This window comes from Xiphias gladius, chromosome 16 (assembly GCF_016859285.1).
Source record: "Xiphias gladius isolate SHS-SW01 ecotype Sanya breed wild chromosome 16, ASM1685928v1, whole genome shotgun sequence".
In the NCBI taxonomy this organism is placed as follows: domain Eukaryota; kingdom Metazoa; phylum Chordata; class Actinopteri; order Istiophoriformes; family Xiphiidae; genus Xiphias; species Xiphias gladius.
Genome location: NC_053415.1, coordinates 10,742,677 through 10,756,319, shown reverse-complemented (window position 1 = coordinate 10,756,319; position 13,643 = coordinate 10,742,677). Strand labels below are relative to the sequence as shown.

At 38.4% G+C, this 13,643-nt stretch overlaps 1 protein-coding gene across 5 annotated transcripts in view; it reads right to left on the bottom strand.

Annotated features, from left to right (window-relative positions):
* LOC120802027 (coiled-coil domain-containing protein 138-like) overlaps positions 1-13,643 on the bottom strand; it is a 31,716-nt gene that overhangs the window by 11,049 nt on the left and 7,024 nt on the right. For 3 of the 5 annotated variants that reach the window (XM_040149455.1, XM_040149457.1, XM_040149458.1), the window contains exons 12-15: positions 12,717-12,924; positions 10,378-10,551; positions 7,289-7,427; positions 5,862-6,490 (exon numbers count right to left, since the gene is read on the bottom strand). In XM_040149455.1, the coding sequence (XP_040005389.1) occupies positions 6,364-6,490; positions 7,289-7,427; positions 10,378-10,551; positions 12,717-12,924 (648 nt within the window). In that variant the 3' untranslated portion in view covers positions 5,862-6,363. Of the gene's footprint in view, positions 1-5,861; positions 6,491-7,288; positions 7,428-9,512; positions 9,738-10,377; positions 10,552-12,716; positions 12,925-13,643 lie in introns of those variants that run through there. The other 2 variants (XM_040149456.1, XR_005709160.1) reach the window with 2 other exon arrangements.

Below are 13,643 nucleotides of genomic sequence, written 5' to 3'. Positions count from 1 at the left end.
AATTATAGGTCATTAAATGTGTCATATTAGCTGGATGATTCATTAATTGAAAGATGATTTCATTGGAAAAAGACAGTAGGACATGATTAGTAGACCATAACCTCACTCAGGCATTAGTTCTCGCCCTCAAATGTACCTTCATCTCTACCACTGGCTTGCTACTGCAAGTCAAGAAGCCAAACCACTTCTCCCTTTCAAATTAAACATAACAACTTGTTTCTCCTTATTGTATAACATTACTTGTATGAAGGTTTCTACATAAATAACATTTTATTGTTATTTACCATTACCAAATGATGAAGAACAATACAAAACCTTTGTGTAATACATTTTCCAGATACTTGATTTCTGTATCATATTTCCATTCTCAGAGGATTAGTAGATGATGCAACCTGCATCAACACAACACAGTTTTCTCGACCTGGAGGAATTATGTCCTGGACAACACTTAAGTAAATCCCTGTACTGTGCCCACTTATCTTTTTCTATGGAAGACCTTTTCTCAAGCAACATGACATTAGGCCCTACAGTTGTTACCTCTGCAAACAACCCTACCATTAGGCTTTCACTGTGTGTGGGTGTGTATTTGTGCCAAGATTTCCAAGGCCTTAGCTAAACAATTAGGTGTGTATATGCTGGCTGGGGATCTTAAGTGTGGCTCATAGAAGGTCTGTCTGGCAGTGGAAATGGCAGTGATACTGCTGTGAGACATCAGGGCAGCATTGAGCTCTTTCTCTCATCAGGTTTCAAACACTAAGATTTGCCCATGAATAATCCATCTAACCTGTAGAGCTTGGCGCTTGGCTTGGCATGACTTTAAATGAAGAGGATGAAGCCATACAGACCCTCTTCAGGGCAAGGAGTGCCAACCATGGGACTAATTAAACCTCTGCCAGTCAGCAACACCTTTACCCCAACACGACAAATTCATGCACACACGCATCCTTGTCAGTCAAATGCAAACACATCAAACAGCAGGAGTAGAAGTAGTGTCCACATCTCAGTAAGGTGTATTTACAGTGACTTGTTTGGATCAGAACTTGTGTCTGTCTGTGGAGTACACGGTGAACTGTACTCTTTGCACTCTTTGCTATGAAATTTCTTTCAACAGTCATAACTGCTGTGCAATTTTTCAACTACTGTACTTGGGGTAAAATTCACTGAAACATTGTCATCCTTGTTATAAAATAACTTCTTCATAAAGATGCTAAGAAACTCCTCATTAAACAACAAATTTTCATTTTTACTTTTCTGTTTGTAAATTTTTTTATTAAACAAAATGTATTTGCTGTAATTCTTGAGTTTATTTTGCTGCATTTTTGGACAATCACCTTTGGTATGAAAGTAGAAAAACCAAAGGACATTTGGAGACACAGGCACATATACAAAGATGGATGAGCAACATACATAGAAGGAAAGCTTCTGGTTTAACCCTGGATTTACACCTCACTTCAAAAAGTACCATCAGCATCAAACATAAACTGTTCTATTTTAACGTAATAATAAAATTCTAATGATAAAAAATAAAATAGAAGAAGTGAAAACAAGCTGAAATTTGGAAACTGGCGTGATCTCAGCCTGTCTGCAAAGAATAACCCCTGACAGCTGCTTCCACACAACTCCTTCAAACACTACCTCCTTTACAGCCAGGTATATTACCACAACCTCCATGTGTTTATTGCATCACTCTATCAGCATATTTATGTATATTGCAGCTGGTGGAAACGATATACATTTGGTGGTCTGTCACGTCAAATCGCTGATGGACTTGACTTTATGGTTGTGCTGAAGTGGAACCACTAGTGTTTCCCCCTGCCAGCCTCATTCCATCTACCAAATAACATTTTAATGAGGTTTAGATCAGGGCGACTCTGTAGAGTAATTTTCTGAATTTTTGGTCCACTGAAAAAACCCAAACATAAATCAAGATCAGCATATAAAGCCGTGTGGGTGAGACTGTGCAGGGCAGATTGGCAGAGTTGAGCGTGTCGGGGAACATGGACCAGACACCGCTATGCGGACTGCAGTGCAGACCAGACTTAACTGAAGTCATGAAAGCAAATAGATCAACCGTTGACAGTTCCTGAAGTAGGCATATAGGCAATAAGGCCTCATTAAAAAGTGATACTCCACTCAAAATCTATTTCAGTGTCAACCCCTATAAGAAATTTGTAGATTTCTTTACTTTGGAAGCTCATGTCATTTACAATAAATTAAAATTGTGACAAGTTACAAAAAAAATCCATTAAACACTCTTCCAGCATCAAATTTTTGTCAAAATACACTGTTTCTGTGTTACGTTATTGCGCTCCTGAAGCCTCGAAACTCAGGTTTATATTAGCTGTATCTTGGCGAAAATATACTCTGCACTCACTACTCTATACACTAGGGGACGAGCTTTTATTCAAATTTATAGACAGACAAGAACATCAATATTGGACAGTTCTGTAAAACCCCAGATTCATTTTCAATGAAAATATGTTTTTACATCGATGCCAAGTTTTTAAAAAATTCTCACTTTCTGCAATATCTGCGCTGGGAAGGAAAGAATAAACAATGGTAAAGGTACGGTATATTAGGATTAGTCGACTAAAACAGTTGGTTCAGGTTAGGGAAGGATTGTGATGACATGTAATAAAAAGGTGAATGCTAACTGCTTGAAAGTTGGATGTAAATAGTGAGGTTCAGAGGGGTCAAATGTGAGTGTAATTTGAAGAGGTACTGGGCTGGAGGTTGAGTCTTGACCTTGAGAATACAAATTTGTGACATAATACTGTTGAGTATAAGTTCACAAACTAGTTTTTTTCCACAGCTTTCAACTGTATCCTATTGCTGCCTGAACAAATTCCATTCACTGAAGAAAGCCATTTGAATCCAGTAAGTGAACTTTGAGTTTACAGTATTTAATCACAAACAGTGTAGGTTTCTGATGTCATTAGTGGTGGTGTTATACTGGACTGCATCATACTGAGAGGTGTTTTCTAATGGTTTAGTTGTAGTTTCAGTGTCTTTGTGACTGACGTACATTCAAACTGACTGCATTTTTCTCCATAATGAGGGAAACTACAAACCTTTTACAGCCATCTTTCAAGCCTGTAGAGGGTGAAAAGGCAGTGAATCACTTTAAGGTCATCTTTAATCAGTGCCATGCTAGGCTCAGTTAACAGAGGAACAGTTTGATTTATAAGGGAAAGTGTGGAGGAAACTGAGATTAGGACAATTTTATTTGCCACATCTGCCAAACAGGGACGTGCACCCGAGTTATATTAAACTGCACTGCTGGGTGTAAATACACCTTAAACCTAATGCATGTCCTGAATTATCATGTGCTCTCATCAAAATGGCTTGATCAGTAATCTGACATTATCACATTCTTTTGTTAAGCCAGTAAACCCTGATAGGCTGTCATGTGTTACCACTCTGCTCAATAGCTCCAAATCGCAGCTTTGCCAAAGAAACAGATGAGTTGAGGGAGGCGGAAAGTGATGAGCGGCTTCACACTGAACCCCTGTTTTCAGTCAATTTGAAATTTGTCTAGAGAGCTGACATGCTCGGTGGCAGAAGAGATGGATGATGTAGAAACGGTTGATGATAGTGATGATCTTGACAGTGCGATTGCATTAACCAAGCTGCATCCGCCTTAGAGTGACATCATGAAAAGGACTGATATGGAAAGCTTTAGACTGCCACTGCAGACAGTTTGTGGAAATTATCCGTATCTTTCACTAAGTTAAAACGAATTAAAGGTGTCTTCCGTTTTCTGAAGACCCCTCTTGAAGTTCAGGGTTCAGCTGGACCTGTGCATGTAACCTGGGTGGCTTGGTGAAAAATGGCCGTCACAGTGTTTACTTGGCTTCCATCTACAGTGTGTTCCACTGTTGCTCATAAAGCCTGTTGTTTCCATTTGATATCATCCAGATGCAACAAAATTCCCAGCAGCCACAATGACAAAGAAATGTAAATACTCTCCTCCATAGCACTGCCAGAAAAATCCTCTTCTATCTCTAACATAACCCCCTTTGCTTGTGGCTGTTTGCAGTTGGCGAAGCAGTAAAAAAGTAACCAAGTAAGGAATTTAAGGTAGGCTGATGTGCTTGGTAGGATGGAGGGGGGGTTTCCCCTTATCTGTGCCCTGCTAATCTAGTTTCATCTCCAGTGGAGAATAAAACTATCCAACCTAATTACAACAGTGAAATAAGTTTTAAAAGGGCACTAAAAACAAATCGTTTTCCAGTCATTTTGTTTTTAAACAGGAACCTTTAACATTGTTCTTGCATGTGTTCTGGTGCCTGCCATGTAATAACAGAAGTGGTTAGAAACCAAAGTAATTTGGGGTAATAACATTCCTTATCATTAAATGGGCTAAACTATAGGCAACAGTTCACTCCTGAACTTTTATCACAACAGAAAATAGACTGTAAGCTCCCAAAGCTTCCAAACACATCAAAAAAAACAAAAAAAAACACTTGAAAAAATGCTCAAAAGTAAATACAGTGAATAAACTGTAGTGGCTGAACTTATTTTAGCGATGATGTAAATTTGTCCAATTTCCACATCTGATACTTTCCATGGTAGTTTGTCTGAATAATGCTATTGCTACCATGTTTCATTTTCCTTCAATGGAAATACTGAATTATATTATCTGTAATACTTGGTTTCCAAGTGTTTGCATCACTCAAGGAATTACTTCAACTCAAACATCTAAAACAGATTGGATTTACTGTATTTTGGCAGAACGTTTCATTTCAACATCTTTGTTCTCGATTTTCTTCTCCTGCAGCTGGTTTAAAATTTAACCTTACACTTCTTTTAATCATCAAATGTGTTTAGAAATGCACATATATTTGTATAAATTTGATCAATTTAAAAGTGGCCAAAATGTTTAAAATTAAACAGCAATACTAGGGCTATTATTATTAAAATAAATAAAAACATACCTTTAAAACACGTGATCTCTGTGCTTCAGACCAATTTGTTGGAATATATGACACATTAGGCATCATTTTGATATCAGTACTGATACCAATAACACATACATGCTATAAACTTAAATCCAAGAAACCTTTGCTGTTTTGTTCTGCCAGACTCTACAGAAAGTCGTAAAAGCTTTCTGTCGTAAGGCAATCTTTGTGATTTACTATTATACATTAAATCTAAAAATGATTTTCGATTATTTCGAACTAGCCCCCACCCACACACACGCAAAAAAGAAAAATCTTTTTGCTTCTAAATGTTCACTTTCAATATTAATTTGTTTTTTTGTGTTTGTTTCTCTTTCTTTCTTTTTTTTTTTAATGTTTTGCAATGACTTGTCAAAATCGTCTTGAAAATGATATGATGCATCTCAAGAGGCTTATGCTGTTATCAGGACGTTATCAGTGTTAAATATGTTCAAATCATGTATAAACTCATCAATTCAATTTAAGGGCCTTGAATAAACGAGTAGTTTACAAGTACATTATATTCAATATTCTACAATGAATATGTGATCCAAGGACACAATGTCCAACACATTTTTCATCTCACTATCTTAGAAAACTGACCAGAACAGACATTCTGGAAACTAACAAGCAGTTAATTTAGGAATTGGGTTTTGCTCTAGGGCTTTTAAAAAATTGGGTACATCCCTTTAAAATCCAGGCCAGTCAAGCACTTCCGAATGGTTTTCAACAAGTACGTTTTAAATATCAGTTGTAATTGTTCCAGTCCTTCCAATCTTCTCCATCAACCAACACAACCAGTGTGTCCCATACTGAGGCCATTACTCCCATCAACCCGCCCATGCTCTGGAACAAACAAATAAGACACGTTTATACAAAACATATGGATTTCAGCATTTCATATGCAGTCCAGTCTTAATGTTCTTCAGTTCTTTTTGTTTATTGCCATTAAAATGCTCATAGTCACAGCCTCTCTTCCTCTGAGCACATGAGACACCCATTAAGGCCACTGGCATGCATGACACTCATTTTATAAAAGGTTTTTCATCACAGAAAAAGACAAAACATCAGATTAACATTGTGGAACGCAAAAACAGAGGGGTCACAATGTGCAAAATATACACAATGTTAAAGTACTTCTGACAGACAAAAGGACTTCAAAAACATATCACTATATAAATAAAGAATGTTGGTCTGCATATGTTATTTGAGGTAGAGCAGGATGGAGCACTGAAGTACTTTACAGTTGGAAATATGGTAATTACAGTTTGAGCACACATAAAAGACCGAGCAACGTGCTCAAGTAGTGAAATACAAGGCAAGTCATTTTTGTCTTAACTGGGAAGTCGGAGCTTTTAAAGAGATCTTGAGTCCAGCAAGAGGGAGATAAAAACGTGTGTGTGTGTGTGTGTGTGTGTGTGTGTTATTTAAGGTTGTGGAGAATGGACCTGAGGTTGAGGCAGAGGAAAGTGTGCATGTGGTTGATTTTGTGATAAAGCTCTTGTATCTGGAGGTGGACAGAGGACAGCTCAAACAGACGACGGTTCTTCCTGGACAAAATGAAATAAAAACCAGACGACCAACTGTCAGTCCAAAGACATTCAAAGAAACATATTCCCAAGAGTCACACTTATCTAGCACTACACCAGTGTATGATAATGACTTTGGTGATCCCCTCGCTTTTCCTCTAGTGCCACCAGCAGGTTGACATTTTAGGTTTTTATAGTTTGATATCCGTCCAATAGTTTGATAGCTATTGGACAGATTGCTACAACATATATACACTGATTCATTTTCCCCTTCGGGATGCATTATAAAAACTTTGAGCCCCTGACTTTTCTTGTGGCACCATCATCAGGTCAAATTTATTGCTTTTCCAGGAATTTGGTTTATGACCAAACACCTGCAAAATGAATGACATTCCCAACAGCCTCTGCTGACTACGCACTTGAATAATTTTACGTTCTCAGGCCTCAAGCTGGTCACAGTTCTTAGATATGTGGAACAACTGATACTGGGTCACAAATAAACGTTGCTTCTTTTTAGGTGACACAGGCCAAAGAAGTTGGGAACCACTGTAATAGTCCAAATCTTGTCCTCTATCTTTGGGAAAAGGAATCCAAATCTTTCCCTCTCTACATCAGTCTATGCTGAGGTCATATCTGTACTCAGGTTTAGTATTTGTCAGATAATAATGAGTTTGCACAGACATAAAAGAAAAGATAAAGTAAAGTCTACAAGTATATGGTTGTCTATGTCCGACCATGCAGGTATTTATTAGCCATGATCATACGTACTAATCCTTGTTCAGTGAGTGATATTATCAGTATGGAGATCACAGTGCCTACCTGATGCTGGAGAGCTTCTGCAGAAGGATGGAGAACTTCTCCAATGATGGGAGTTCCAGACGAGGGTGTTTAAGGAGCTGAGATGCTGTTCGGAAAAAGTCCTCACAGCTACACGCATCCAAGAAGGGATTTAGGTAGCCTATAAACACAAGCAGAGTAAAGAAAGCAGGATATTATCAAAGCTATTATGCTGATGAACAACACATTTTCAATGTTAAAACTTCTGAAGAGATGGAAATTATCAACTTCATTTTGCCATACTTTTTAGATTTTCATAGAAATGGAAACTACGCGAAAACCATGATCAAACTGAGTGAGACAGGGACACAGATGCTGGTCAGAAGGATTCAGTAATGATTATATTTGGAAGAGCTTCCATATCGTCACTGTTAACCTTGACCTTCTCTTCAAACCAAAACCTTACACACAGGGAGATGAAACAGAGAGAGGACAACAGAATGAATCCACACAGATGGGAGCTGCACATTTTTTAAATTAATAAAAGCAAATCTCAACCTTATGAAGTCCTAACATTAGTCGATTCCTGGTAAACAAACATTTGTTTCTAGTAAAGTCACATTCCTGCTCCTTCAAAAAAGTAACTCTCCACCATTTTAAACCAAGCATGTGGGTGAGGGAATACAATCTGAGCCACAGAGGGACTTTTTATGGCTGGTACCATGATTCTGCTGGTATCAAATCACAGGAGAAGATTGGATGGGGAAGAAGAGGATCAGGTTCAGATAAGAAAGGATAAGAAAGGTAGAATCTTATAAAATGAGAAGGATAAAGCAGGAAAGGATCGTTTGGTCAGTCTTTTTTCAGGAATAACATCACCTCCCCTCAAGGTTATAAAACTACTATAGATAATTCAAGTCACTGACTTGACCTTTAACAATTTCTGTAGATTTCACAGTTTTCTTGCACAAGCATGTGCATTCATGTTTAAAAACGCCAGCATTTATTTTAACTAAAACTTGCTGACTGGTGAACATTTAGACAATGTCTGCTAATACTGGCTGGAGAATTCGGTTGTCTGCTAGACTATGTACCTGTAGCTGAATATAATCCTTCAGTCGAACAAAATTGTGAGGTCGTAAGAGGTTTAGGACCGCAAGCAATGATTATTTTACTTAATTTGTCAAACGTTTTTTGATTAATTAAGATATAATGTAGAATCTATAATGTCAAAAAAAGGGGGGGAAAGGCACAATCAAAAGATGACATCACAGTATGATGTTTTTATTCTGCTTGTTTTGTTCGACCAACAGTCCAAAATTCAAAAAGATTAAATTTATAGTGATATAAAACTGAGAAAAGCCGTAAATCCTCATGTTTTAGAATCTGGAATCAGACAACTCATCAATCATCAATTTGTGGATTAGTTTTCTGCCAAAGCACTAATATCTTATCATCTGTTATCGTCTGTTGGCATAACAAATGCCAAGTCTTCTGATGGGTCTTTTTCCTTTTAATGTGTGCTAGATTCCATACACACAGAAATACATACACATTCCTCATGGGTTTGAGGGTTAATAACATAGGTGCTGTGGGACACATCAAATAGTAAGAAACAGGGGTAACTGCAACACCATCAAAACATAACGACAAACACTTCTCTACTGTGGCGAGCTTGAAAAGAACACAAACACACACAGAAAGTAGGTCCATATGTGGCCATGTGAGTTGAATCCAATGCATGAAGCAGTTTGGTAGTTAATTTACACACTGTTTACCAGACATCAGTCAAAGCCAGTAAAACACTGTTACTGAGTGTGTTTGTGTATATGTGACTGCTGAGGTGGCCAAGTGCATTTTTGTGATCCATGAATGCGCTATTCACGAGATGTGTTGTGTAACTTTTAGAGTATGTGACGGAACTTTATACAAGCAGTCAAGTTGTCGCAGTATGACCACAGACATCCTGTGCGTGTGTGTGTGTGTGTTTTGTGTACAACTAGACCTTTTCGTTTTGTTTTGTTTTATTGGCAATCTTCAGGTGCAAGCCTCTCTCCCCCTCCTCCTCATCCCATTCCCGTCTCCCCTCATTACTGCTTGTAAAACATAATAATTAGCAAGTTTTGCTAGACTTGCAGTCCCCCTGAAACACACAACTGTGTACACATGTACAGCTCCGGCCTCAGTTGCCTCTGGCATATGGCTCTGCTGTATATTAGCATACAGCAGTCTTAAATGATATGGCTCATAACCCTGCCGAACTCACCCTTCTATGAAAACACACTGCAGCTGTTCTCTTCTCCAGGTCCAGCTCTGTCAGGTCTTTTGTCTTTCTTCAAAAGAGCCAGGAGGTGTCGGAGGTCCAATGGTTTTATGCCATCAACCTCCAAATCTTTTCCCTGACCAGTGCTTGATGTGAACTCAGACAAATCATTACTTTTAACATGTGGTTTTTAGGTGGGGATGATATGGAGTGATACTGCAGGAGGACCTGGTATAAATCAAAGTAAACAGTGATTGTAAAGAGAGTCTATAAATCTGGGCTAGGAGAGTGATTATACAAGGCTACATCAACCACAGATGATTTTTCCAGGCAAACTTACTTTAACATTTTAAAACTGAATCTTGAGGTCATAGACGAGGTGCTATTGAAGCACTCTACTTGACAAAGGAAACTTCACTTTACAGAGTGTGACTGCCATGACTGAATTTTACAGTTTGATTATACTTGTGACTAAATATAATTTGGGAATGCAAAGATAAAATATATTGTTTCTGTTTCTTGTTGTTTCTTAGACAAAACTTTGTTTTCTACTTCAGCCTGCTACGAGATCAATGTGTATTTACCAGCATGCCTGGCCCACAGACTGATGAGTGTCTAATAAAATCTATAAGTAAGAAGAATTTCGATTTCTTTATAAGATTTGATTTGGTTCTTAATAACCACAGTATCTAAAATGTACCTGAGATATTACAGTAATTTTCTACTTTCAAACTGAAGTTGAATGTTTAATTGATGTACATATGACGACTGATGTGAAAACCTGCTACTCTTCCCCCTTGGTTCAGTCTCATAATAATACAAAGGTGGTGGGTTGTAGACTATAGTCATCTGACATATGCCTACTTACGAGACTGTTCGGTTAGCTGCATCAGGATGTCTATGTGTGTGTGTAGACCTCCACGGCTGGCCCGTAACACCGTCAATAGCACACACAGTCCTCCGTAGTGGATGAAAAGGCCTCGGCTCTCCTCAGACATCAGGTCAGTATGGAGGTTGTCCAGAGCCTGGGCCAGCACATCAGCTGCAGACAGGACAGAGACATACAGTATTTCAAGTATCTAAATCCAAAACCCATCATGCCAGTCGAATTCAAATATATGAGCTGTGATCAGCTAAAACATTTCTGAGAATTTCTGAAGTACTAATTTTCAAATGTCCAAAAGTGCTGGATTTATATAACCTGCCATCAGATAAAAGCATTCATTTTTATTTTGGACCGAGTCTGATTACCTCCGTCACAGAATGGTAACCATTATGTCTAAAATCCCAGCAAATATGAGAAAAAACATCTTGCCATTATGATCAATCTAGTTTTATGTCAATCCCGATGAGGGGAGACAGCAAAGCTGGTAAACAGATTGACAGAAAATAGTCTATATAGAGACATACTGAGGGAGCCCAGAAGCATTACCGGCAGATGGAGGGTCAGTTCAGAGGGAGAGTTTCATAAAATATGTCAGGATATGAAGGCTGCCTCCACTGAATGCCCTAAGATTTATAGTGTGGGAGTCTAGGAAGTAAAAAAAAGCTCCATGCCCTTTTTAAATATCTGTATCAGAACAAGGCTAAAGCCATGCTAGTGGCTCGGTGAGGCTGATGTTCCTTGTAGAGAAAACAAAATTGGAAGATAGAACACCGGAGATACAAAGGTTGTTTTTGATCAAATGAGAGTCCGTGGTGGAAGTGGTATCGCAGTGATTGTGATGCCAACATGCTCAGAATTACATTAGTAACATACTCATGTTAAACATATAATGTGTAGAATATTCACCAACTTAGCTTAATGGGTTTTTCTCAAGAAATTTTGTAAACTAACTTTAACTTGATGCAGAATCTACTGGGTAGAGCATGTGTCCAATAGCACTGTCAAAACTGGACAAAAATGAGGTTTTATTATTCTTACTAAAAAAAGTCACACGTTCGTGGCTTCTTTTTTCCCAATTATATAATCGAATTTAGAATATTTGTTGACGGCCCTAATGTCCAATGGATGATTATCTTACTGACTCCACCATTGTGTCTGACCTGCACGCCAGCAGAGAGGTTTTTTTTTTTTCCATCTCCTCACACATCAGCTTCTGATTGTGGCTGACTGAGCTGTTACTTTTTTCTGACTGGAAAAAACTCAGGGGCTTCTGATGCATCTCATCTTGTTATCAATCTAGTTACTAGATGACCATTTAAATAAGTGACTCACTCATTAAATATGTGGCCTTGTCTCCTCTTTGCACTCAAACTTCTACATATATCTAACTGTATTAGTACTAACATGGAAATTTTAATTGGCATGTATAGTAAGAAGCTTACACTTCATGCTAAGTATGTATGGTAACAAAATAAATGTTTTAACACTCTGCCCTGTCTGTGGATTCACAACTACACAGTTGGATTGCTAAAACAGTGGGAAGTGATAAGTACCAACAGATGTACCCCCTTTTCTAGGTTTAATCTTAAATTTAAATTACGCTGCCATGGTAACTGTGACATCACTACTAGACCTTAATAAGAGAATTTGTAACCGTTATTGTTATTGTTGACTAATGTCTGCTGTGTTCTTCCAGCATAAATTTACTGTGAATAATTACAATTCAGTCTGTGATGCTACCGATAGTGAAATGAAGTCTGGTTTCTCATCCCGCTTTGCAGAAATTCAGCACATCCCGGGTGGAAATCTAACATGTCATGTGTGGAAATTCAGATCTCATCTTTGTAGCTATGGTGACAGTAAAATTCTCCCTTGAAAAATAATAAGGAATAAATGAATGATAATGATGATTTAACGGGCAAATAATCATTTGCTGTTTCCTTCTTCTCAAATGTGAGGATTTGTTGCTTTTCTCAGCTTTATATTATTTAATTATTTTTTTTTAATATCAATAAAAATTTAATAACTATGGGTTTTGGACTGTTGGTCAACAAACACATAATTTAAATATGTTATCTTGGGCTCTGGAAAATTGTCAGTGGAATTTTTTTCCTTTTTTTGGACACTTTACAGACCCAACGCTCTGTTGATTGATCAATTAAATAATCAATATTTATTGAAAATGAAAATAATCACAGCCTTTGCGGATTCGTTACTCTAACCCTACTGTCCTGCTTTAAGTCCACAATTTAACACCTGTTTGCATTTTCCAAATTAAATGACAAAGATACAGTATATACATGTGCATTCAGTAATAATACCTTGTGTGACAGTGCGGAGGATGATGAGGGTGGAGAGGATACGTGTGTGAGGACAGGAGCTCCGGTAAAGGGGCCAGTTCCTGAAGGGTCCGGCTGCATCACTGCAAGACTTAGGCAGGTCTGGATCTTCAGACTGCAGCCCTGACTGGGCTGCAGGCTTTGACACCTCCTCTCCGATCCGCCGAAGAGTGGCAGATAATGCTAGATGCTGTGCAAAATACACACAAACACACATCCACACATTGGTTATTGAAAAAAATACATAACTGCCCGTGCTCAGTTACTTTTGTTACATAACTGTCAAAAACAGGAAAGATATGCCTAGAATGATCCTCATCAAAAGTCAGTGTAAAAAATACAAGGTCGTCCTGATAAGGGGCCAGCAGGCTTCTTCTCTAAATAACTGATCAAGCCAATAAATCAACGCAGTAAACTATAGCTACTATCAAAGGTTTGTGTGTTTCCAAAGCAATGAAGAGCTGGTGGTTTCAAACTCAGTAATTCCCTCTCTCTAGCCCCTTTTATCCAGCCTGTTCAAGACGGGAATGTTGTGCCTTAATTCCGCATTGGCGTTCTGTATAAAAGCTACAAATATAGAATGGTGGGGGGGCATAGTTGTTCAGGCAATAAGCCAGCAGCTGAGGTAGTCACAGAGCCAGATCGACGTCTGTGTAAAAAGGAGAGCCAGCATGGTGGGAGAGATGCTGACGCTGTTGTGTTACACGTCACGTCTCTGATTCTGGAATGCCGGCATGCTATCCTAAATCACACACTGGGGCGACAGTACGTCAGCTTTGTTTGGTTCAGTGTAAAAAAGCAAAGCCGGCATAATGAGGGATGTTCTTAATGACAATATTGCGGGATATCTGTTTAAAAGAGGCTTCTGTCTACTATTCCCTCTCCTCAATGATTCCATCAGCTCCGTAG